This window comes from Gossypium hirsutum, chromosome A05, assembly GCF_007990345.1.
Source record: "Gossypium hirsutum isolate 1008001.06 chromosome A05, Gossypium_hirsutum_v2.1, whole genome shotgun sequence".
Taxonomy (NCBI): domain Eukaryota; kingdom Viridiplantae; phylum Streptophyta; class Magnoliopsida; order Malvales; family Malvaceae; genus Gossypium; species Gossypium hirsutum.
The window spans coordinates 19082297-19108873 of NC_053428.1; the positions used below are offsets into that span (position 1 = coordinate 19082297).

The following is a 26577-nucleotide window of genomic DNA, read 5'->3' on the forward strand; positions in this document are numbered from 1 at the left end:
AATAACTCAATGCAGACTGATACGTATGGTCAAAATCATAATAAAAATACATATCACAAACCAACTTCCTATACATGCCACTTACTTGATATTTCTAATATTTGAATTAATTCTCCCAAAATGATAGTTTGATAGTGTGATTTTGCCTCCGACGATCTCCAACCCCGAGCCGACCTGCCAATACTAAAGAAATGGAGAGGATGGGTAAGCTTTACGCTTAGTAAGTTCATATGAAAATAATAAGCAATTACTACCACGCTTTTCAAGATAAAACACTGTAATTGTACAATTACACATGTTCAGCTTAAGCTGTGTTATCGAGTTACAATTACTAAATCATTCATATCTGAAGCTACAAAACTCCAAATTTATTTTCATTAATTTTCCTTGAAACTAGATTCATATATATTTCTCCCATAAAATTTCCAGAATTTTTGGTTTAGCCAATTAGTACAGTTTATTCATTAAAGTTTCCCCTATTCCAGGGTACGACTACTCTGACCCCTGTGCACTACGAACCAAATTTCTCCCTGTACAGAATTTCAACGACCATGCCATTTGTTTCCCTTAAAAATATACTCAATAAAGAATCTATGCATGTAAGGTATGACTCTTAATAATTTTTGTACAATTTATGGTGAATTTATAAAGTTAGAACAGGGGATCTCGAATTTATTCTGACATTGTCTCACAAAAATTATAATATCACATAATATATAACTCTTTTGCTCCCCCTGTTTCTTTTATATGAAAATAGACTCATTAATATTTAATTACATGATTTTTTTGAAATTTAATTCAACTTACATAATTTTTGGTAAATTTTCAAAGTCATGCACTGCTATTGTTCAACACTGTTTTACTACTAAAGTTCACTTTTTACACAATTCACTTAATCCCTTCCATTTTACCGAGGTTCGCTCAAATATCGAGCATATTGCTCATAAATTCAAATAAACATATACTTGCACTTGTTCATCACATAATCACTTTCACATGTCTTTTCATTTAATCGATTTCCCGTTGAACTCATTGGAATAATAACAGATACACAATTGCCTGCACATTTTCCCATTTCCACACTTGTAGCCGAATCTATCTGGTACGCATAGTAGCCTGCACTTAGTACTATACATGCGACCAATAATCTGGTACACTTAGTAGCCTGCACTTAGTACTACATATGTGATCACAGTTTTCAGGTACGCATAGTAGCTTGCACTTAGTACTACACATGCGACTAATTATCTGGTACATGTAGTAGCCTGCACTTAATACTACACACGTGACCTCACAATAGTTCATTTGTATCGTTTCTATTCCGAATGTTCAACCGGGAAATTCCTCACTTTTCAACATTTTACTAAATTGTCCGTGATCAATTTAAATTCATAACTTACATCAAATAACCATTTGATAGGCAGCCACATTTCATATGATATCAAAATATAATAACATAAAAAGAATCGATAGATTATTTATGTACGAACTTACTTGAAGTGTCGATCTCACTATCCATAGTACCAATTGTCCATTCATAGTATAATAAGACACAACTCAAATATCAAATCAGCTTTTAAGAATTTACGTAACATATATCACATATTTCATATATCACTTGTCATGTATCATCATTTTCTTGCATTTTATGTAACATTCTTTCATGTCATATTTCCACATCATAAACACCATTCCATCAACTTTTCCAACATATTAAATCATACAATATATGCAATAATAGTAAGAAATATAATTCAAACATAACATTGCATTATTATTATCATACAAACTTACCTCGATCCAGAAACGGCAATTTACCATTTTAGTCCATAACCTTGTATTTTCCTGATTTAGGCCCAAATCTCGATTTCCTTCATCTATACTATCACATTTAGCCTAATAATTAGTCACACTATTCATACGGGTCCAAAAATCATATTTTTACAAATTTTCATTTTGACCCCTAAACTTTTGCATATTTGCACTTTTGCCCCAAGGTTCGAAAATTAAACTTCATCATATTTCTTATGTTTTATGACATGCTGATCATTTTCCCTTCTATGGAAACATCAAATTCTCACTCTAACATGTACTTATGACTATTAGGTATTTTTACCGATTAAGCCATTTTATTTGTTTTCACTTAAAACCGAGTAGCACAAGTTGTCTAATGTAACAGTCAAATTATTCAGTGGTGTCGAAAACAATGATTCGAGATCACTAAATCCGACGAGTAATTTTAGAAATTTTAACAAATAATAATTATAGGCCAAGCGCGAACTTAAAAGAATTATTTTTTAATTAGTGAATTTTGCGACTTTAAAAGAATTAATCAAGAAATTAGGGTGAAAATGAGGTATCGAGACCTCGAATTCATAAACCAAGCCATAAATATTTTTATAAATATTTATGGAGTGTTATTAAGTTAGTATTAAAGTTTCGTTAGAAAATTTTAACGTTTGGTTAGTCAATTAATTAAAAAGGACTAAATTGAAAATAGTGCCAAATTTATTAAATTGTGATTAAATAGTTTAAGTGATTAAAAAGGAGGGATTTAAAAGGCAATTGGACCCAAATTGTATGGGCTGGACGGTTGGGCAAGAAAATCAACAAAAAAGACAAGGAGAAACAAGGGCAAAATGGGAAATTTTGTAAATTAAACATATAAAACAAGACAAATTTAAAAAATCTAGAGATATCATCATTTTTATTCAGCAAAAATGCCATGGGAGGTCTGAAAGCTGCTGGTTTTTCATACTTTGACATAAGTGAGTTCAATTTTTGCCCTTTTCTTTGATATTTTTATGTTTTTGTGACTTTTACAATTAGGTCCAAGTGTTTAATTCATTAGTTTTTGATTTTATGAACAAAATTAAAAGCTATCATTGACAAGTTTTGGCTTTTTATGATGATATAAAATGAATTTGAAGCTTTGATTTTGTTGTTTGATGATTTTATCAAGTAATTTCAATAGAAATTGATTTTAGGACCTAATTGTGAAAAAGTTGTAAATTAAGGTTTAGTGTTAAAATTATGATTTTAAAAGGTTGTGTAATAGTTTAGAATAATGGAATAAAATGTTAATTGAGAAAAATTAGCTTAATAGATGGGCTAGTTGAGCAAGGACTGAATTGTATGAGCTGTGAAATTTAGAGGAAAAATGGTAATAAACATCTTGAACTAAAACAGTTTTGGACAGCAGCAGTAGGTTGACTTTGACAAATCACCATAAATTGTATAAATTGAATTAGAGGATGAATAAAATATGGAATTAAAGCTTATTGAGTCTAGTTTCTTATAGAAGAAACGGTGTAAGCAATTGAATTGTAAATTATGAGATATAATGAATTTTGTGAGACAAGGTTAGAACGAATTCAGGTTCCCCTATTTTGACTTTGAAAAATCACCAAAAATTGGATAAAATTAATTAGAGGCTCAAATTTATATGCTTAGAATCCTTAATGAGTCTATTTTCAATAGAAATCAATGGGAACATTATCCGAGTTCTGTACTGTGATATAATTAATTTTTAGTGAAGAGAGGTCAGAACCGTAGGATAGTGAAACAGGGGGAAATTAAATGAATAAACTGTACTAATTGGCTAAACCAAAAATTCTGAAAATTTTATGGTGGAATGATATGTGAGTCTAGTTTCAGGAAAATTTACGGATCTTAATTTCGAGCTCTGTAGCTCGAATTATAAATGATTGAGTGACTATAACTCGTGTGAACAGCTTGATGTGAGCATTAATAAGTAAATTGTGAAATTGTACTTACAAGAATGTTATATACATTAAGGATGTGGAATGGAGAGGAGGAGGAGAAAAACAAATGATATATGTTTATAAGAAAACAATATAAGAATGATACATATCATGACATGTATATATATGACTAGTTTCAATATGATGCTTGTTGGGTATGAAGTTGGATTGAAATGTCTAAGGCAAGTATTTTATTCCGCGCATCTGAAATGTGGTATTTTATAAAGATATGATCTAGCTTTAAATATATATGCTTGATGATTAAACTGAAAATATTTGGTAAGATGATAATCATGGTATAAAAGTATAAGTGGTACCATAATAGACAAGGTAAAATGAGTATGAGAGACACATGTATGATGACATACAAATGCTATGTTTGTAGTTTAATTGAGAATGTTTAATCATTAAATGAATACCATGTTATATGCTTTTGATTTTGGATAAGTGTGTAAGAGATTAAGGTCGACCAAGGCTTGGAAAATAGCTTAGATATTGACCACACAGGCAGAGACACGACCATGTGTCTCAGCTGTATATGGAACACGACTTTAGGACACGGGCGTGCGATGTGGCCGTGTGCCCCTAAATTGATGATGATGTCATAAACAGAAAGCTCCACGGACAAGGGACACGAGCGTGTCACAATCCACATAGGCGTGTGGAATCCACACGGCCTAATCACACGGGCGTGTGGGTACTGTTCACAAGTAAACTTTTTTAAAAAAAATTAATTAAGCGAAAAATTTTACGAGAAATCAGTTGAGCTCCGACTTGATTTTAATGTTCATGTTGGGCTTCAAGGGCCTAAATAAAGGTCGTTATTTTTATATATGATCTCAGAAAGTGAATAGTAATGTTTCGATTAATCTGTAAATGTTCTGTATGTATTGGTAACACTCTGTAACCCTGTTTCGGCGATGGATACGGGTTAGGGGTATTACATCTAACATAATTTAAAACCTCATATTCTATCATAAAACACCAAAATACACAAATTTTACATATGGGTATTTTTCCAATTATGAACCCTAGGTTGAATTATTGCTAGCATAAGCTAAATCAAGTTACCGGGACTCCAAAAACGTAAAAATCATTAAAAACGAGGCTAGAACGGACTTACAATCGAGCTTGGAAGCTCGGAAACCCTATCCATGGAGTCTACCTTGGCATACACGTCCATGGTGAAGAAGATGAACAAAATTGGCTTTTAATTTTGTATTTTAATTCATTTTACCCCTAAATGACCAAAATACTCTTTTTACTAAACTTTCCAAAAATTTCATCCATGTCCAATTTTTGTCCATAAACTTAGAAATTGGTCAAATTGCTATTTAAGACCTCCTAATTAATATTTCAAAGCAATTTCATACTAGAAACTTCTAGAATGCAAGTTTTGTATTTTATTCAATTTAGTCCCTAACTTCAAATTAAGCACTTTATGCATAGAATTTCTTCACGAAATTTTCACACAATCATGAAATCATATCATAGATCTCAAAATAATCATAAAATAATTATTTCTATCTCAGATTTGTGGTCACGAAACCACTATTCTGATTAGACCCTAATTCGGGATATTACATTCATAGCTCATAACACAAAACAAAGCTTTCAATTCTGAATATACATACATTCATTTGTATTTCTCGGATGATAATTAATTATCATATCTTGATCTTTTAATACAAGAACAATAACTACCACTTCCGAATCAGGTATCAAATAATTCTTCCCATGTGATTCTAACATTTCGTAACATAAACCATTAGTTCACTTTTTTTTTTTGCATCAAAACACTGCTATCCCTGTAAATCACAAGTTTCTTTACTGGATTTCAGACTGAACCAGAACTAGTGCTTCAGTTAACTGAGCTTTCAACTAATCAAAACCTTGCTAACATCTATCAGATCATTCTAATTCCACATCTTTTTGTAATAACCAACTAGTTTTAGAAAACCTCCGATTTCAAATATATTTTTCACTATCATCTCAGTCACAAAATCTATAGCACATTCAACTTCTTCAATCAACAGTAGTTCGGGCAACTCTTCTGGAAACACATCAGAATTCTCTCGCACTATTGCCACTGATTTAAACCTTGACTTAAATACTTTAATATTCAATACATAAACAAGGTAAATACCATGAACCTTTTTCTGGCACACTTCTGTGTTGACATAATTAATATCATAATAAACAAATCATTCAATCTTCTCTTGTTCAAAACAAAACATTTCATCATCCTGATCTTGCAACATATTATACTTCTGCTCATAATTTATCACAAACATCGTGCAAAATTAACCATTCCATTCTCAAAATCACATCGAACAATAATAACATCAAATCGATCAGAAAAAAGTACTTAGTATCATTATCAAATAGTTCATGCAGATTCTATTAATCAATAAATACTGACTTGAAAATTTGATACTTCAACCAAAAATTTAGCGAACTCAACATGCAAATCTTTAATGGATGCTGTAATGACATCCGACAGAGAAATATCTTCTTTTATACGATTAACATATGCCGTGGCTGATGTTCATGCTCCAGATTTTTCAGTGAAGTCCTTTATTACACTTCGACTATCACCCGTATTTTCGGAGTTACAGAGTAATTTGCCTCTGATAGCTGTGTTACTGGTCTTGAATTCTGAATAATATCTTTTCAACTTTCTTCGAGCAATCACTAAAATAATATTCAGAAGAGTCATATCTAAACACATATTCCACTTTTTATTCTACATTCTTCAGCTTTATGTCTTTATTTAAACCATCTTCAAACTACTTGTACATTATAGTTTCTATCGGAATATACCCTCTGATATACATATTTAATTAAACAAATTCCCTTCATACTCAGTTACAATCATATGACCCTATTTAAGCTTCAAGAATCCCTTTGCATCCCTGATCAAGAAATCTCTAACTGATATATGTATATTTCTTTCAGGACTCATTTCAGAAAGTTTCAAATAACCCTTTCATAGTCACAGCATAAATTAATATTTTCCACCACTAATAAATTGAATCTTTTAGTAGAAATACCATACCTTCCTAACATTTACTCGGCGAACAAAACAATTCATTTATAGCCCTGATAATATTCTCTAACCAGATTTCATTTCTTTCAAAATCATTTTCAGCTATAATTTTCAATTTTTCCACACTATATGTACAGATTATTAATAGCAGATATCTTACCTGTTCAGACAAATTCTGTACCTTGAAGCACTTCAGGAACCGATTAAGAAACAGGAGGGGCAAATATCATAACAAATACAGTTTCTTCTATTCACTGAAGAGCATCGGTTATAATTCTAAACAATTACATATTATCTCTTTCTCTATTATTATATTATTCAACATTCAGTGGACATTCAGTGGACACTCAGTGGTTAATTACTCATTAAGTTACTACTCAGTGTTATCAATTCAGTTTTATCTAATTCATGAGGCTTTTCGTTTTCAGTATACATTTCAAGATCAATACTATCAATATTTTCGTCTAACATTTTCACTATAAAACAGAGACAAACAAATATATCAGCATCCGATCCCAATTCAATTTCAACTCAATTATGGCATGTACCTCTAGACTCAATTCCGAGCTCTATTTAGTCTGAAAATCGGCTAAACCTGATAGCTCTGATACCACTACTGTAACGTCCCCTAACCCCATACCGTCGCCGAAACAGGGTTACGAGACATTACCAGTTAGTACAATACAATACAGAAATTAATTAAATATAAACGTTCAGACTCATCATAATTTTAAGATGTCGTCCCTTTAATGGGCCCTCGCGGTCCAATATGAACAGTAAAATCAATTCGGAACTAATTTTGAATTACTACGAATTTTTCTTTCAAATTTTAAATTCATACTATATACCATTGCCAACCATAATTTACTTATTTTATCAATACTTTCACAACCTAAATGACTCTCATAAGACATCCTAGGTACATGCCATTACCAATACTCAACATACTTTACCTAATTGAATTCGGGATCTGCCTAGGATGCTGATTCAACGGTCTAACCTTAACCTGCGCACGGAAACAAACCGTACGCTGAGTATACACTCAGTGGTATTTCTATAATCCGAACACTTAAAAAATTATAAAACATATTAATTTTTATATATTGAACTATTCAAACTCAATGAGTATTCAAACATTCACTTTCCAACCAATGTTTTGGTCTACTTTAAATTCAAAATCATTTATTATTTTTAATAGTAATTAATCAATCAGTAATATTCATTAACAATCAGTCAATCAGAACGATTATTTATTCAGTAACAGTCAGTTATTCGGTAACAATCAATTATTCAATAATAATCAGTTATTCAGTAACAATTAAATTATTCAGTAACAGCCGATCTTTCCAGTTCCTTTATTTACCCCTATTAACATGACTCGGACTCAGACGGATACACGGATCCAACCAACACACCAGTATGGCACATAGTGCCTCATCGGCCGAAGTCGAAACAGTAATAGTAACAATAGCAATACGGTACACAGAGTACCTTATCGGAACAAATCCGGAACAGTAACAGTAACAATAACAGTATTCAACACACAAAGTGCTGAATCGATAACGGTTACAGTAACAGTATTTGACACACAAAGTGCCGAATCAGTAACAGTAACGGTAACAATAACGGTAGTCGGCACATAAGTGTCTGATCAGTAAGCCGGCAAAAACTCGTACTCTTTCATATCCTATGGCATGCCAACTATATCCGACTAGCCCGACTAGTTAATAGGGTATTTAACTCACTTTTCAGTATAATTTCTATCTTAGTTCAGTATCAATTATAATTCACTTTCTCAATTCAATAATTCTTTCCTTAATATATCATTCCAATAATTACATATATTCACACATTTTCACAATCTCATACATTTTCATTCAATTCAATATATATATCTCAATTATTCATATTAATTCATAATTTAATACAATTCAATTTACTTTTCATTTTCATATAATTAAATTCCACAATAAACACATGTTCATAATTATTTCACCACATTTTCAAATCAAATCATTTCAATAAAAACACAATACCAATAATTCATACTTTAATTATTTACCATAACATTCAATTAAAATACAACAATTATTAATTAAATTAACCCTTCAATTTCAATCAATATTCATTTTATTTCAAATAATTTAATCAATGCACCTACCATACATAATAAATAATAAATTCAATAATTAAATATTAAGTTCGGGTTATAGAAATACAAACCGTAATTTTCGAGTTAACTCTCGTTGACTTTGTCTTGTCCTTTCTTAGCCGAGATTTCCCGTACCACATTGACAATTAAACTTTCAAACCTTAAAATCTCAAATTTCCCTTTTCTCCCTTTCTTTCTTTTCTTTCATTCCTTGCTCTCTGTTTCGTTTCATTCTGTTTCTTTTCTATCTTTTTTTTTCATTTCTTTTTCTTTTGTTTTACTTTATATATATAATATGTTAACTTAATAAATATCTAATTAATATCAAATATTTATTTTACATTTGTATCCATTTATTATCCACACACTTGTCATAATTTAATATATTTATTACATAAAAATCTTATAATATAATTATTTAATTAATAAATATCTTTTATAAATAATAAATATCTACTAATAATTAAATATACATATTACAAATGTATGTATTCAATTTATTACACATGTATTTTATAATTACCACACATTTGTCACTATTTTAATTTATTTCATAATATAATATAATATTAATATTAATTAATAATTATAGCCATAATTTAATATTTAAATAAATATCTATTTATTATCAAATACTTGTATTACAAATGTGTATATTTTTATTTATATACTTATATCAAATCATTTTCATACACTTGTCTTTCTTTTATTTATTTATCATATAATATCAATTAAATAATAATAGATACATTAATACTTACTTAAATAATAAGTAAATACATACATGTATTACAAATGTATGTACATTATTTATTACACATGTATTTTATTTTTATCACACACTTGGCACTCACTTTGGCTTATTTGCTTATTTAATCCCCTTAATTTTCTTTATTCTATAATTAAACTTTCACACTTTATTCAATTTAATCATTTTATCCATTTATCCTTAATTAAGCTAAATTTACTTCATTAAACTCTAATTAACCACTCGACTAACTTCATAAATATTTTTAATAATTATTTACTAATCTATTTTTCAGAAACAGAGACCCGAAATTACATTTTTCTGATGACCTTAAAATTCGGGTCGTTACAACTCATGCTCCAAATTTCAGATGTGACCAAGAAAGAAGCATTGCTTGCTTTTCAAGAGGGATTGAAGCAATGGGTCAGACAGGAGGTGGAACAAAGAGGCGTCCAAAAGCTGTCGGAAGCCATGACAGTAGCGGAATCCGTGGTTAAACTTGGTCTAGGGAAAGACAAGCTTGGGTCTTCTAAGTTCGAGGAAAAAAGCGTATGTAAAGGGAATCACAAGGAAGACAAGGATGATGGCAATGGCAACGGCGACAATGGAGGTAATAGGAAACTACTAGTTGGGAAGAAGAAACCTAAGAGGAAAATGGACAAGTTGAAATGCTTTCTCTGCGACTGTCAACACATGTTGAAGAAATGTCCGAAAAAATCCGTGCTTAATAAGAAGCTGGTAGGAAATGCCTTGGTACTTGGTTCGAGCGCAAAGAGTGTCGAAGCTAAGGAGGCCGAAAGCGAGAAGAAGCCAGTGGAGTGCTTCTTGTGTCATGGTCCGCATAAGTTGTTGAAGTGTTCGAGGAAGTTTGTCATCGAAGGGAACGATGGAACAGACAAGGAGCCCAAGAAGCTTAGTTCGAACAAGGGAAGAGCCGAAGCTAAGGGGGCAAAGAGGAACAAGTCTGTCATTGAAGGGAACGATGGAGTAGACGAAGAGCCTAAGAAGCCTGGTTCGAGTAAGGGAAAAGCCGAAGCCAAGAGGGCAAAGAGGAGCAAAAAGAAGCGAGTAAAGTGCTTCTTGTGCCGTGGTCCCCATGAGTTGCGGAACTGTTCAAAGCAAGTCATAGTCAAAGGAAAGGCAACGTCCAACCATGGTGAGTCATGTAGGGGCTTCCACTCAAGGAAGCGTTGAGTTTGTCATCGAACTTAGAGGAAGAAGTTGCGATGAAAACAGTGAAGCTGAAACCAATAAGGCTCAAGTCGAGTGAAGCGCCGGAGTTGGCTGAGTCATCGACAAGGCTTCCACCTATGGGAGAGGTGGGTGGTGCATCGTACTTCAAGGAAAAAGAAGTGATGCATATGGGACAGTTGACCCGAGTAAATACAGAGGTACATTCTGAATACTCTGATACTGTGTTGCATTCCAACTTGTTGACTTGGCAAGAACGTAGGGGCCCTTTCGAAGGTCTTGAACAAGGAAGTCGAGAGATTGTGGGCAAAGCGAAGTCAAGTATTGTGAATCACGAGGATTCTGTTGGATGAGAGTTAGAATATGGGCAAGGGAGTGACATAACTCCTTGTCATCGAGATGTACAAACGAGTAGGACGGTTCGATTTAAAAAGTGATGGAAGTCGAGGCAAAAGTCCTGAAAGAAGGGAAAAGCTAAGGCGTCAAGACGAGATTGAGAGGAATCAAGTAGTGCCATTTGGAAGCTGCAACGACGGCATTGCGAGAATGGGTGGGGGAGAATGTCATAGGTCAGAGTTCAAAGCCTGTGACCATCACACCAAATGCATTCGATGGAGGTCTATTGTTTAGATGGGGATCATTTGGCCCACGAGAGCTTGCCTGATTCAACGAACTGTTGGAGAATCTTATCAAATTGAAGCCTGGTTGGCCCGATAGCGAAGATATGGCAACTTAGGCAGTTATGGTAACTAATCTTAAAACATAAAGGGAATCATATCTTGTAAAGATTAGATAGGATTTGATATGACATATCTTGTAAATCCCTTAAATCATGAGATATGGTTAATCTCGTCCGTCGATGTAAATGTATCTTGTCCGTCAGTTTTGGCGGAGCCTTCCCCTCAATTGTACTCACTCCATTACATTGTTTCATTATTCTTTGTGAATAATAGAATAGAAAGAATTTACTCAAACACTTTGCGAGCGCTCATTCTGTTGTTCTCTTGGTTGCTTCTTTTGACATAAATCACTTCCGCTTTTCAATTTGGTGCCTTGGAGGAGTTCTTAAGGAATCCTTACTCGAGTAAAGGCTGACTTAGACGAGTTTGGACGAACGAATCGCCTAAGGCCGCACGGATTGCGAGACGAAAAGTCTAGCCCCGTGACAAGTGGTATCAGAATGAGGCAATGCAAACCCGTGGGAAGGTCAGAAAAGCTAGAAGGCTGAGGGAACGTGCGCGGAACGAAGCCAAGATTTGAGAATCGAGGGGATTCCAATGTGTAACGACCTAAAATTTATGATTAACGGAAAGTGTATTATTGAGTCTCCATTTTTAGAAAACGAATTTGTAAATATTTATTAAAAATATTTACAAAGTTAATTGAGTGGTTAATTAGAGTTTAATTAAGGTTAATTAGGTATAAAAATTTAATTGAATAAAGGGTAAATGTTTAATTATAGATTAAAATAAAATAAAGGGGATTAAATAGGCAATTATGCCTATTTCATAGATTATATATTATATGAAATTATTATTATTTATTATTATGGTTTTCTATTTAAATATTATTATTAATATTATTACATTATGAAATAAAATAAATTAAGACAAGTGTATGGTGATAAGATGGTACAAGTGTAATAATGTATATATATAGACTTGTATTATAATTATTTATTTACTTAAAATTTAAGTTAAAAGATATTTATTAATTAAATAATTATATGATAAGATTTTTGTGTGATAAATAAATAAAAGAAAGACAAATGGATGGTAATGATAATATACAAATGTAAAAATATTTATATGTACAATTGTGATATATGTATTTGTTATTAAATAGATATTTATTATAATTATTATAGTTTTATATTAAATTATTAAAATGAATACAATTGTATAATAATTAATGGTACATGTGTAAAATATATAAAAATACATTTGCAATAAAATAAAATATTTTCTTATAATTTAAGTAAAAGGTATTTATGAATTAAATATTATTATATTATATTATTATGTATTATTATTAATATTATTAACTAATAAATATATATATATATATAGATATATGAAACAAAGTAAAATAACAAAAGAAACAAAAGGAGAAAAGAAACAGAAGCTTTCGAAATAGGGAGAAAGGAAAGAAGAAAAGGAAAAGAAAAGGAAAAAAACTAAGGTTTTAAAGCTTGGAGTTTAATTTGGTAAGTCAATTAAGTCCTTCTATTTTAATTTTGATATTTTAGAAGTTTTAGAACAAAGTTTTTTTAGAAATTAAGTTGAGATTTTGGAAGTTCTTAGGTTTTGAGTATAGTTTATGTTGAAAAAATGATTGAATTAGGGATTAAATTGATAGAATTCTTATTTAGAATTGATTAAAGGATTAAATTGTAAAGTAAGTTATAAGTTTTGTGTTTGAAGAACTAAATTGAAAGAAATTTGAAATTAGGGTTTTATCATGAACATTGGATATTTATGTTGAATACGATAAGAAATTGAGTAGAAATAAAGTATGAATTGAGTTAGACAAGTAAGTGAACTTAGTTAGAATCAAATTGAAAATAAGGTAGAAATTGAATAGAAATTCAATTATTCAATATAAATTAGTATTGTATTAATGACTATAAAAATTGTTTTAATTTTCGTAGCTAACGTTGTTTCAGAAAACCTTGGCTAAAGAAGCTAAAGGCAAAATCAACGAGGGTTAGCTTGGAAATTACGGTTTGTATTTCTATAATCCGAACTTAATATTTAATTGTTGAAATTATTATTTACTATGTATGATAAGTGCATCGAGATGATTATTTGAACTGGAGTGAATATTGGTTGAAATTGAAAAGTGAATTTAATTATTAATTGTTGTATTTTGATTAAATATTATGGTAAGTAATTTAGGTGATAATTATTTGTATTGTGTTTTACAATTGAAATGGATTGATTTGGTATGTGATAAATTTATTGAATTTATATGGATATATGGGATTGATGTGGAAATTGAATATTGAATGTATGTTATATTGAATATTAAATTGATTGGGAATGTGATGAAATAAATATGAATATGTGATTAATGTGGAATTTGGAATATTTGTTACTGAAAAGTGAATTGAATTGTATTGAATTATGAATTTATGTGATTAATTAAAATGTATATTGATTGGAAAAATTAAAAGTAAATTGAATACCCTATTAACTGTATCGGGCTAGTCAGATATAGTTGGTATGCCATAGGATTGAAAGTGTTCAGGGATACTTCGACTTTGAGTCGATGAGGCACCATGTGTGTCGTACTTCTACTGTTACATCGATTTAATCCGATAAGGTATTGAGTGCCGTACTGGTGTGTTGGTTGGATTCGTGTATCCGTCAATGTCCGAGTCATGTTAATAAGTGTAAATAAAAATACTGAATACCTGATTTCTTTAATGATTGATTGGTACTGAATAATAAAGATCAATTGATCGTTACCGAAAAATACCGACTGTTATTGAAATGGATAAGTACATAATACTGATTGAGAAGTGAATAGTTGAATATTATTTACTGATATTGAACAGTGAACTGAAGTATGAGTGAGATATATGAATTATGTATCTTTGAACTTATTTATGAATAAAAACATTATTGTTCAAATGATTTGCGAATTTATTTTGGAAAGCTAATAAGGTTAGTAGATGAGAAAATTTGAGTGAATTATAAAGGATTTATCTTTGTAGTGAACAAATATATAATTGTGATTGTCATATATTTTTAAGTGTATGTTATATTATTAAGTGTTCAGATTATAGAAATACCACTGAGTTCATACTCAGTGTACGGTTTGTTTTCGTGCGCAGGATAGGTTAAAGTCAGAAAGTTGAATCCGCATCCCAGGGTGATCCCGAACTCAACGTGCTGAAGTATATTAATTATTGGTAATGGCATGTACCTAAAATGTCTATATGTGCTATTTGGATTGTCAAGGTAAGGACGAAATAAGTAAATTTGGATTTGGTAATAGTATATGGTAGGAATTGACTTATTTGGTAAGAAATTTGAACTATTTGATAATATATGTGAAATACTTAAAAAGATTCATCATATAAGCACGTAAAATGTCTAATTTGACATGTTTTGAGTAGGTTTGAATGTGATTCAAAGTGATTGAACTGAATTGACTGGTAATGTCTCGTAATCCTGTTCCGAGGACGGATGAGGGTTAGGGGATGTTACACAATGGGAAAAGTCAAAATTGGGGCAAGTTAGAGCGGAGACTTCTTATCAACGAAATGTACGAACGAGTGCAACAGTTCAAGTTAAGAGGCTACGAAAGCTGATGCAAAGGTTCCGAAGAAAGGGACAACCCAATTGCAAGGTAAATCGGGAAGAGGCCAAGGTAACGAGAGAGTTTCAAGACAAATTAAGCCAGTGTCATTCAGAAGCCGCAATGAGGGCGTTGTGAGAATGGGTGGGGGAGAATGTCACAGGCCAAAGTTCAAAGCCCGTGACCATGAAACAAGATGCGCCCCATAGAGGTTGATTTATTAGATAGGGATCATTTAGCCCACGAGAACTGACCCAATTCCAAGAATTGTTGGAGAAGCCTGTCAGATTGAAGCTGGGTGGCCCGATATTGAAGATATGGCAACTTAGGCTATTTTGGGTAACTAATCTTAGAAGATAGAGGGAATCATATCTTGTAAAGATTAGATTAGATTTGATAAGGCATATCTTGAAAATCCCTTACATCATGGGATATCGTTAATCTCATCCGTTGATGTAAATGTATCTTGACCGTCGGTTTTGGGGGAGCTCAACTATAAATAGAGAGCCTCCCCTCATTTGAAAATCATCCATTGTATGTTGAATTCTTAAGAGTAATAGAATTCTTAGGCATTTACTCAAACAGCTTGTGTGCATTCTTTCTTTGGCTTTCTTTTGCTTATTTGTAGCTTTTTTTAGCTTAATTGCTTCCGCTTACAAATTGGTGCATTGGATGAATTCTTAAGGAATCCTCATTTTTGGGTGTAAAGGTTGACTTAGGTGAGTTTGGAAGAGCAAATTACCTAAGGCCGCATGGATTGCGAGACGAAAAGTCTAGCCCAATGACAATAGTTCATGATAGTTCTGTTGCTACTTCAGCTTCATATAGACACGTCCTGTTTTGGAACTGATCAAGCCACTAGTTGGGTAGTTATTACTCGAGATTTGGGGATATTTTGTTAAGGCATTGTTGGGCGTAGTATAGTCACTTTGCCTCTTGAAAGGGTTGAAATTTATGCCATTAAGGATGCGTTAGTTTGGATTGATTCCCTGCATTTGGATACCCTTTTTTTTGGAGACGGATTGTTTACAAGTTTGGAGAGCTTTAACATCTCATAGTGAGGACCACTTGAAATTTGGATTGTCACTTACAAATTACCTTCAACTTTGTTCTCATTTTTAATGTCTTTTTTTTAGACACGTTGGTGCGTTAATAAAATAGTCAAGTGCTCGTTCAGATAACCTTATTACATGCAAATCATTGAATGAGAGACTATTTGTGATTGCATTTCTCATGTTTTAACATTAGATCTTTCTATTGGACCAATAGAGAATGATGATTTAAGGCTGAGTATATGGAATAAGCCTATTGACTTGAGTTTTGTCAGTTGCTCCTTGCTTTACTTTTTTTTTTTTTTAATTTTAGTTATATATGATTTCCTTTCAAACAAGAATATAATATTAATAAAAAATAAAATAAAATAATTTATCATCTCACTGATCATTCAATAAAAAATGTTAAAATAACTTGAGAACTTGTTCAAATAAATTGATCAAATATCAATATGGGTATTTGAAATTACTTGATTGATGAGAAAAAAAAAAAGACAAAACAAACAATGAATGCTTGCATTGGGTAATTGAGTCAATTCGTCTCCTTATAATAAAACCATCCTTAATCCCGTTAAGAACCGGTACTTCACCTTACTTAGCAATTAGCATTTTCGCTTTCTCACTACAAACAATGGCGGCGATTTCTGGCCACTGCACATTCCGGTCACACCAATTCCCTCTCTCTTTCACCGTCCCCGTCGCCTCCTCTTCCTCTTTCTACGGGGAAGCTATCCGATCTTCCAGCATTTCCTTCGCTTCTCCTCCGTCTGTCCACCGATCCCTTATATCTTGTCAGGCCTCCTCCGCCGCGTCACCACCTTCTTCCTCCGTCAACGGGACAGGTTCCTTTTTTTTTGTTTTATCCTTTTGTCTTTTAGATAACTTCTCTTTGTTTTGATATTGGGATGAGCAGAATCTCACATTTCCGTAGAGAAGTTAATTTCGAGATCGTGCTTGGAATTAGGGTTTGAATGTTACTTAATTATGGCCTAATAATCGAAATGTTCATTAGAAAGAAGTATTTTTTTTCGGCATTTTAAATAATGTAGGTTTTATATGCTTATCTATAATTAATGTTTAAAATTTTTTAGGTTTTTATTCTCGTTGATTATTAGTTGTTCTAAGGTTTACGCAGCATTTAGAATATGGAATTAATCAATACTAAATGTATCAAAAGCTAATGTTTAATGGACAAATTGCTTACCTTCACGTAGTTTGTTGTACTTTTCCTCATTTTTGTTTGTTCTTTTATAGCAAAAGGGGGGATGAAGGATTTTTTGCATATTAGCGACTTTGATAAAGCCACCATAATGAAGATATTAGACAGGGCCGCAGAGGTCAAGGCACACCTAAAATCAGGAGATAGGTCCTTAGCTCCATTTAAGGGGAAGACTATGGCTATGATTTTTGCAAAGCCATCAATGAGGACACGGGTTTCATTTGAGAGTGGGTTTTTCTTACTCGGAGGTCATGCTATATATTTGGGACCAGATGATATCCAGATGGGTAAACGAGAGGAAACTCGTGATGTTGCTCGTGTTTTATCTCGATATAATGACATTATCATGGCACGTGTATTTGGTCATCAGGTATAGTAGTGAGTTATTCTTTTTTATGTAATTATATGCAAGGTTATTGTTACTCAAATGCCAAATTGAGAGCTGAGGATTGCTTTAAAAGGTTCACATACTTGTGTTTGATGCATTTTTTAGTTTGAAAAGCTTTATGCTTAAAGATACAGTTTGTTATCTGTTCCGTTTCAGGACATTCTTGATTTGGCTAAATTTTCCAGTGTACCTGTCATTAATGGCTTGACAGATTACAACCACCCTTGTCAAATAATGGCAGATGCACTCACTATTATTGAACATATCGGTCGGTTGGAAGGAACGAAGGTGTCTTTTCTCACTATTGCGCCTTCTTTGCTATCTTCTATATTGTGGATCTTATCTGGTTGTGTGATTTAACTTTGGTTCGACCTGAATGCGAATTTCAGGTTGTCTATGTCGGGGATGGAAACAACATTGTTCACTCTTGGTTGTTGCTGGCTTCTGTTGTTCCTTTCCACTTTGTCTGTGCCTGCCCTAAAGGTTTTGAGCCTGATAAGGAGACTGTTGAGAAGGCACAAAAAACTGGGATCAGCAAGATCGAGATCACAAATGATCCAAAGGAAGCTGTTAAAGATGCTGATGTTGTGTATTCAGATGTCTGGGCTAGTATGGGGCAGAAGGAAGAAGCTGCCCATCGTCGCCAAGTGTTTCAAGGATTTCAGGTGTGTTTGGCTAAGATTCTTCGTTCAAGATATTGACATAATTGTATAAACCATGGGTGTTACGGAAACTCATTTAGTTCATATTGCTTTCCCTTCCTTTCCCTTGTTTTTATTGTATCCAAACATAGGGTTAATGCATGCATAATTTAGTTCCAGAATGGGGCGAGCTTCTGTGTTGAAACCTGATCAGCTGTATTACTTTTTCTAACCTAATTTCCATCATTATTTATTTTGCTTATCAATCTCAATCAAGTGTATGTCTTGATTGATTTGCATATTCGGATGCAGGTTGATGAAGCTCTTATGAAGATAGCAGGCCCAAAAGCTTATTTCATGCACTGTTTGCCTGCTGAAAGAGGAGTAGAAGTGACTGACGGTGTTATAGAGGCTCCAAATTCCATCGTCTTTCCACAGGCAGAAAATCGTATGCATGCACAGAATGCTATAATGCTTCATGCTCTTGGGTTATAATTGCATGGAAGTGCTGCAATTTTAGAAGGCAGGCATGTTATTTCTAGAGCTCCATTTTCATCTTAGATGCAAAATCGAACTTCTGACTTTTTGAGCAACTTTGATGGGTGTAAGGGTTTTAAACTTAACGAATTCTAGTATCTATATCGGCGATTACAATCCAACTTCAGTATATGTACATTGCTAGTGTCAGCGTGTTATCAATAACTTTTGGTGCGTATATTTGTTTGATTTAGTAGAATATGGACGAGGATGCTGCAATTGAAATTCACCCTGCCTTTGAATTGCACGTTTTAAGAGATTTCAGCTCTAGTTTGGTAGATGATTTATGCGCGAAATGACAATTTCGAAGCAAGGAATAAGGTAACATAAGGCTTTTGCTTCTTGATAATACTCAGAATAAGGATTTGAGGTCCTTGCAAATAAGTTTTCTACAGAAATTACCCAATGATGATTCAACATTGCATATATGTTGATGCCTCTGCTGATAAGGAGTCGTGTGATCAAATCAATTGAGCCCCAAAATGCAACTAAGGCTGCCCTTTTCGTTCGGAAAAAACAAAAGCCACAGTGATGTCTGAAAATGAATAGTTATTTTGTTATGGAGACATTCAGTTCCGAATATCAGGAAGTGAGAGGCCCTTCCTCTGCATCTGCTTGTACATCCATTGCCAATTCTCAGGGGTTACCTCACCCCCAAGTGAACGTATAACTGATCCACCACTACATGACCCCACTTTGCAACATTCCTCAAGAGATAATCCCTTCACCAATCCATATAAGAAACCGCTAGCGAATAGGTCTCCAGCTCCTGTGGCATCAACTGCTTTTGCCTCCCCTATTGCCGGAACTTGGACAATCTGTCATACAACGAAATCAACCAAGACTTCCATGAAAATGGGCACAATTTGGTCAAATCCAAGTTCAGAATGGTAACTATGTCAAAAGGCATATCCCTAAATGAAGGAATTGCTAAGTTGAAATTGACCAACCTCTTCCCCATGTTTCGCAATGCATCCATTGGACCCTAATGTAACCACAGCCCACCTGCAATATTTGGACAGATATTCAACTGCAGCTTCGGGATGTGCATTCCCTTCACCCCTAAAGAAAACAGAGAATATAGTATCAGCAGCTAACACATGTAGTTACTGCAGCAATTTCCGAAATTCTGAATGAACATTAAAGGACTCCGCTCATTATTAGAAAAACAATTGACAGACACCTTAGCAATTCTGTTGCCTCATCCTCATTGGCAAAGCAGAGATCAATATCCCCTGACTCCAGTAACTGTTGAAGAGGTACTCTAAAATTCCGCACCATCTGACCAAAAGTCACACACTTTATAATGGAGAATTGTGAATTGAAGAACAGTTAGATGCCATTCAGAGATGAAATACCAGCACTCCATTAAGTAGAATAGCAACCGTAAATCTAAATAATTTATGATTGCTTTCAAAATATGCAAGTAAACTGCTTGTCTTACATGTTAAACATTAGATTCAACCTTCAGCAAAACATGAACCCGTAACAATTACCTCAAAACTTGCCAAATCCAACGAAACAAAGACACCCTGTTGTTTGGCAATTCTTATAGCTGCTTGAATAACTTCCAAATTGAATGCCCCAAATCTCATCACCAGCCACTGCAACGATAGATACATCATTAAGTTGAATGCTCCTCAATCAAAACAGCTCCAAAGAGCTGAATGATATATAATCTGTTCGAAAGTATCAATTCTACCCATCTACATTCTTATGCCATTGGCAAACCATGATCAAAAGAGTATGATACTCAGGGCTCCTCTGTTATAAAAAATGGGGAGGGAAAATCCACAAATATCTAATGCAGATTTGTTGTGTCAATTCTATAAAATAGGACTCACCTTGGAACCACTAAAATCCCCTTTGGTCAGTTCATCCCCCTGAAAAGAAAAGTGGAAAAGAAAAATTGATTGTAAATTTGCATTCAGTAAGCTGCAGACATAAATCCTTAAAATCAAGAAAGAAAACTAATTATGAAAAAAAGGGGGACCGTGACGTTCACCTGAACTTTTACAGCTGTTGCTAGGCAAGGTCGCATTGTACGATTGCCAAATGCATCAACTAGGCATACACACTGGACCATGACAGTTGCCAGGAAAGTTTTAGCACTTACCATTTAAAGTACAATTCAATTTCATAGAAACTGTATTCATGAAGGTTACCTGAGCTGTAGGTCCTTTCTTCTTTCTCAACCTTGAAACATTAACCCCACTAGTGTTCATGTTACATGCAAACAATTGACCTTGTTCATCATCCCCATAGGCCCCAATCATACCACAGTTAACCCCAAAGCCTGAGCTAAGCCCTCGAATAGTATTTGCAACACTTCCCCCAGCCATAGTTTTCATAGGAGATGAATCATCAGCTGAAGCAAGGACGTGCCTTTTCAACTCGCTTAATATATGCTCAAGCTCCTCCATCGCCACCTACATAATGATAGTCTTCAATAACAACAGAACTTCATTCCAACTATATCTATGGTTTGTTCTCATATCAACCAAAAAAAAAATCCAAAAAACTTGGAATGAAAAACAAAGATAAAAAAGAATTGATAGAAAAAGCCCGTCACATTGGGACTCGAAATGTTCAGAAGAATATGAGTAGTTTCCAAGCAAACAAATCTTGAGAAAAAATTAACGAATAAGGATTTATTAAAAAGTATAGTTAAAGGGGTTAAAAAAAGAAAGGAAAATACCGGAATAGAGCCACCACGTTCACCGGGAATTTGATCGAACAAGGACCCATCGACACGAGCCACGTGATCGATGAGGGCAGCTGGTTGGAGTCCCAGTATGACAGGAACCTTAGGGTCAAGCTGAACCCTAGCCTCCCCATTCTTTAACAATGTTTCTGCTCCCATAACTTTAGGTAGTGTCTGCCTCGAAGACTCCCTATGAAATTGCAAAGAACATATGGTATTATATAGGCGGGGGGCAGAACATGCGTACCCCGCACTGCAAGCAGATATTGAAGGTCCACGATATGGCACTCTTCTGCTCCCACTTTCGGCCTATTCAATTCCCTGTATTTCTCTCCATCAAAAAATGGCCACTGTATTTCTATTTATTTATACAAAAAAAAAAGAAGCCTTTTGGCCCCAGCAACGGTGTGGATTCTGAATTATGATTCTGACAGCTAAGTTTATTTGGGGTTTGTCGGTTATTACTAATGAATAATGATATTGTGGCTTGTCTTCACCTTGTGTTCTAACTTGTAAAAAAGTGTCGATTCCAATAATTTCCAATTTGAGTGAGATTCTATAACTTGTGTTTTGGTTCCTAAAGGAGTCTTTATGACTTTGGGAACATCAATTACGGTAGTGCATTTTCATAGAAACTCATGCACATGCATATTCCCGACCCCTTCTTAAAACAACAAGGACTTAGTTAATGACATCACAACAAGGACTTAGTTAATGACATCACAAGCTTTTTAATTAGCAGAGAAACGTTCTTGTTTATTTGCCAAGACTGGATCAATGGAAGAGATCAAAAGGTGCAGAGAGCCTTGAAATTTGTTAGTGGATGTGGGGCATTGTCGTAGCCCTTGCCCTTCCTAAAAATTATACTTAATTATCATGATTTCAGAAAAAAAGGGGAAAAATGCAATGGACAGAAACAAAAGGTAGAGGCTAAAGACTGAAAGATAAGACAATAATGGCCGTATACTTCCATTGCAGGCTTCAGATATCCATGAAACGAATAAAATTACACACCCCAGCACCAGCCGAAAGATAAAAACCATTTCAAATATAAATATTCCCACTTATATAAAATGGGTCTTTTAGAGCATCTTTTAAATTTAATTAATTATAATGACCTAGTGACTTTAATAATTACAGAGCCAGAACCAACGAGATTTCAAGCATCTTAGGTACAAGGAGCATTAGCCATCCAAATTACTCTCTCTCTCTCTCTCTTTTTTTTTTTTTTGGTTATGAATTGAAATGAATCACTAACCATACAAAGAATAGCGCTTTATATTTATACTATATATAAAAGTACCAAGAAGTGCTTCATCCTCACCAGTACAACCATGTAAAACAGCACTATGACCTACTCGTTTCACTGTTTCAACCATAGCCTATGAATAGCAGGAACTTTTATCAACTTAATTCACATAATATTTATGGTCAATGCCATTCGACTCACCAACAGTAACATTGTCCCCGATGAAAGTTGGTACTACTTTCCACCATGAATGCTGTTGACATCTCCTTTTTCCAAGATAAAATGGGGATGATCATGAGCAAAGATAGGCCATCAAACTTTTAGAACAAAAGGATCTGAATGAAGGGAAAGAAACGGGGATACTTATCCACCAATCTTCAAAGCTTGAAAAGCCTTCGCGTCTTTGTCTATAATTGAATCCGGAAGCACCCCACCACTGCCAGAGCAAAGGGACAAAAGAATAAGGTGTGTTCCACCGTCTCGACTTCCTCTCCGCATCTTAGACAACATGAATCTCCATGTCGAAAAAGAAAACATAAGTTTTCCTTAGTTGCTAGAGCATTATCACAAGCTCTCCATTGAAAATGTTTAGCTTCGGATACCATCTTGAATTATTTTAGTTAGACTTAAAAATTTTTACCATGAAATGAAAACTTTAAATTGTACATATCCATATCAAATAAATTATTCTATTCCTATATGAACATCCGTAATGACATCTCTAAAAATTTTATAATTCAATTTCATCTCTTAAAATAAATTTTAATTTCATCTCTAGTAGTATCTCGACAATGAAAAATGTATCCATGTATAAATTGAAACTTGATCAAATAATTAATATAAGCAAATTCATGAGCTTAACCTCAAATGTTTACTTAGCAAAAAAGTAAAATTATATTTGGACCAATAAAAGATGCAACACTTTTATTAATCACCAATTTTTTTTAAAAAGTGTCAAACTAAAATAGCCCTATCCCTAAGCAGTCAAGGCTCAGCAATGCTTTAACAAACCATAGACTTGAAGTTGGTTGGCTCTACATGAACATGATCATGTTTGTCATTAGGGCTCCCAACAATGACAAGCCTAGAAAACAACAACAAATTGATAAATAGTGGGGTGACTAAATGAAAATGGCTTACCTGTCAGATGAGAAGCAAATAAAAGGAATTTCAATATAACACAAAGTGGAAAGTTCATTTGCTTTCTGGTAAAATAATTGATATGCCTTACAGTGGGAAGGGAATCAATTACGAAGACCGATAGGGAGACGGCATTGGTTGCACTATAAACAGGAGCCCCTAATGGGGTTTCGAGAATTCATTTTCAATAATCTTCATCTAAATCTCTTTTTGTCTTCCTTAGTTTCCTTTTTTAACCTTGACATTGCTAAAAGATTTGAGGATAAATAAAACAAACAACAAGTTTAAAAAGAAAAACTATAGTCTTCTGAAATATTATAGAATGAAGAGTGCATATGTGTATACGACAGGTATCTCAAGAAGTTGTGTAATATCTCGAAAATTTTTACAGTAAAATACTATCCTTGATATAGTAAAATAAGGAAATAAAGTGACAAAAAAAAAGAAAAAAAATTCTGAGTTATGTCAACATTGGGAAGTATATTATGATATATTAATTCAAGAAAGGACTAAATTGTAAAAATGAGAAAAGTTTTGTTGCACAAGAATAAATACTCAAAATTTGAAGGGCTAAAGTGTAACTATAAAAAATTTGAAAGACTAATAGTGCAAATATTTTAAGGGTGGAATGATCTAGAAACTAAGGAAAATGGATGAATTAGGACTAAATTGAATAGGAAAAGAATTATGAGGGACTAAATCGTAATTTTACCAAATTATGTGATGATTCATTGATGGAATTTTAAAAGATCACAAAGGGCAAAATGGTCAATTGGAAGAGAGAAATCTAGAAAGTAATGATATATTGATGATATTTTATAATTATTAATTAGATAAATATTATTTTATTAATATTTTAATAAGATATTTTATTATTTTATTATTATTTATTAAGTATAAAAGAAGGAAAGATGAAAAATTTTCATCATCTTTTCCATGCAAACCAACGTGAGAAGAAGAGAGAAAGAAAGAAAGTTTTACTTTCTTTACAATTTGGTCCATTCACCAAAAATCCACCATTTTCACCTAGAAATCAAAAGAATTTCCATAGCCATCAAGAGAGAAAGATCACAATGAGACTATGGGGAGCTATAATATTAAGTTAGATTCAAGAAATAGAAGCTGGAGGAGAGAGAAAATCAAGTTAAAGATTGAAGTCAATGAAACAAGGTAAGAATTTTAAGATTTCAACATATTTTAAGTAGAGTTTCTCATGTAAGGTAATATCAAAAGCATGAAAATGATGTTAAGGTAGAGTTTTATTATATAAGGATCCATGTTCTTGATATATTAGTGAAGGGAAATGAGAGAAAATAATGAGAAATATGGTAGAGAATGGAAATAAGAGTGTTATAAACTTGGTAATCAATATGTCGCGCTAAAGTAGTTTTAGACAACAGCAATAGGCAAACTTTGAAAAATCACAAAAAATAGTAGAAATTTAATTAGAAGCTGAGTGAGATATGGAATTAAAACTTATTTAGTCTATTTTCATATAAAATAAATAGAGAAAGTAAAGGAATTCTGTATTTTGAGATATTTGTATTTTTGTAAGACTGGTTCAAAATGATTTCGAGATCCCCTGTTCTGACTTGGAAAATCATTAAAAATTATATAAAAATAATTTTGGGACATAATTTATATGGTTAGATTCCTAAATGAGTATATTATTATAAGAAACAAATGATAACATCATTTGAATTCTGTTTAAATAGATAATTAAACTTTAGTGAAGAGTGGTCAGAACTGTCAAATAGCAAAACAGGGGAGACTTTAATTAATAAATTGTACTAATTGGCCAAATAAAAAATTCTTAAAATTTTATGGTAAGAATACATGTGAGTCTAGTTTCAGGTAAATTTTACGGATCTTAATTTGGAGTTTTGTAACTCAAGATATAAATAATTTAGTGACTATGACTTAAATGGACAACTTTGAATATACATATAAGTAAATAGTGAAATTATTAATAATGTTACTTATAAGCATATTATATAAATTAAGGATGTGGAATGGAGAGGAGGAGGAAAAAAATAAATATATGAATTTTCAGCTAGCAAGGGTTTTGTTGGGTTTTTCACACAGGAAGAAAAACAGAACTAAGTTATCCTGATAAAATATGAAGCTCTTGTTGAAGCTAGAGTAATAAAGTAATTATTCTGGATGAAATATGAAGCTCTTGTTGAAGCTAGATCAACAAAGTAATTAATCCAGATGAAATATGAAGCTCTTGTTGAAGTTAGAGCAACAAGGTAATAATTCCGGATGAAATATGAAGTAAGTTTGAGATTCAAGGACTTAGGAGTTGTAACCAAACGAACAGAAACAAATGGAATGAAAAATATTCCGGATGAAATATGAAGCTCTTGTTGAAGTTAGAGCAACAATGTAATAATTTCGTGTAACACCCTTAACCCGTACCCGTCGCCGGAGGGTTA

At 33.0% G+C, this 26577-nt stretch overlaps 2 protein-coding genes across 2 annotated transcripts; one reads left to right on the top strand and one right to left on the bottom strand.

Annotated features, from left to right (window-relative positions):
* Positions 1-16683: 16683 nt before the first annotated feature.
* Positions 16684-19275, top strand: LOC107943527 (ornithine transcarbamylase, chloroplastic). The gene is made up of 5 exons (XM_016877275.2): positions 16684-17103; positions 17516-17850; positions 18025-18156; positions 18258-18533; positions 18822-19275. Exons 1-5 carry the CDS (start codon positions 16893-16895, stop codon positions 19002-19004), a joined length of 1137 nt encoding a protein of 378 aa, XP_016732764.1. The 5' UTR covers positions 16684-16892; the 3' UTR covers positions 19005-19275.
* An 88-nt stretch (positions 19276-19363) lies between these two features.
* On the bottom strand, positions 19364-22161 carry LOC107943528 (uncharacterized sugar kinase slr0537). Its single transcript, XM_016877276.2, has 8 exons — positions 21745-22161; positions 21212-21475; positions 21052-21123; positions 20891-20929; positions 20543-20650; positions 20230-20327; positions 19997-20108; positions 19364-19864 (listed from the first exon to the last, which is right to left on the bottom strand). The coding sequence occupies exons 1-8, from the start codon at positions 21907-21909 to the stop codon at positions 19616-19618; spliced, it is 1107 nt and encodes a 368-aa protein (XP_016732765.1). The 5' UTR covers positions 21910-22161; the 3' UTR covers positions 19364-19615.
* Positions 22162-26577: the final 4416 nt, after the last annotated feature.

Coding starts and splice junctions, on each gene's coding strand:
- LOC107943528 (XM_016877276.2), bottom strand. CDS start 21,909: ATGGGAGCAGAAACATTGTTAAAGAATGGGGAGGCTAGGGTTCAGCTT. Junction 20,651..20,890: donor GGGATTTTAGTGGTTCCAAG/GTGAGTCCTATT, acceptor CTATCGTTGCAG/TGGCTGGTGATGAGATTTGG. Junction 20,109..20,229: donor GAGGCAACAGAATTGCTAAG/GTGTCTGTCAAT, acceptor TGTTTTCTTTAG/GGGTGAAGGGAATGCACATC.
- LOC107943527 (XM_016877275.2), top strand. CDS start 16,893: ATGGCGGCGATTTCTGGCCACTGCACATTCCGGTCACACCAATTCCCT. Junction 17,851..18,024: donor CACGTGTATTTGGTCATCAG/GTATAGTAGTGA, acceptor GTTCCGTTTCAG/GACATTCTTGATTTGGCTAA. Junction 18,534..18,821: donor AAGTGTTTCAAGGATTTCAG/GTGTGTTTGGCT, acceptor ATTCGGATGCAG/GTTGATGAAGCTCTTATGAA.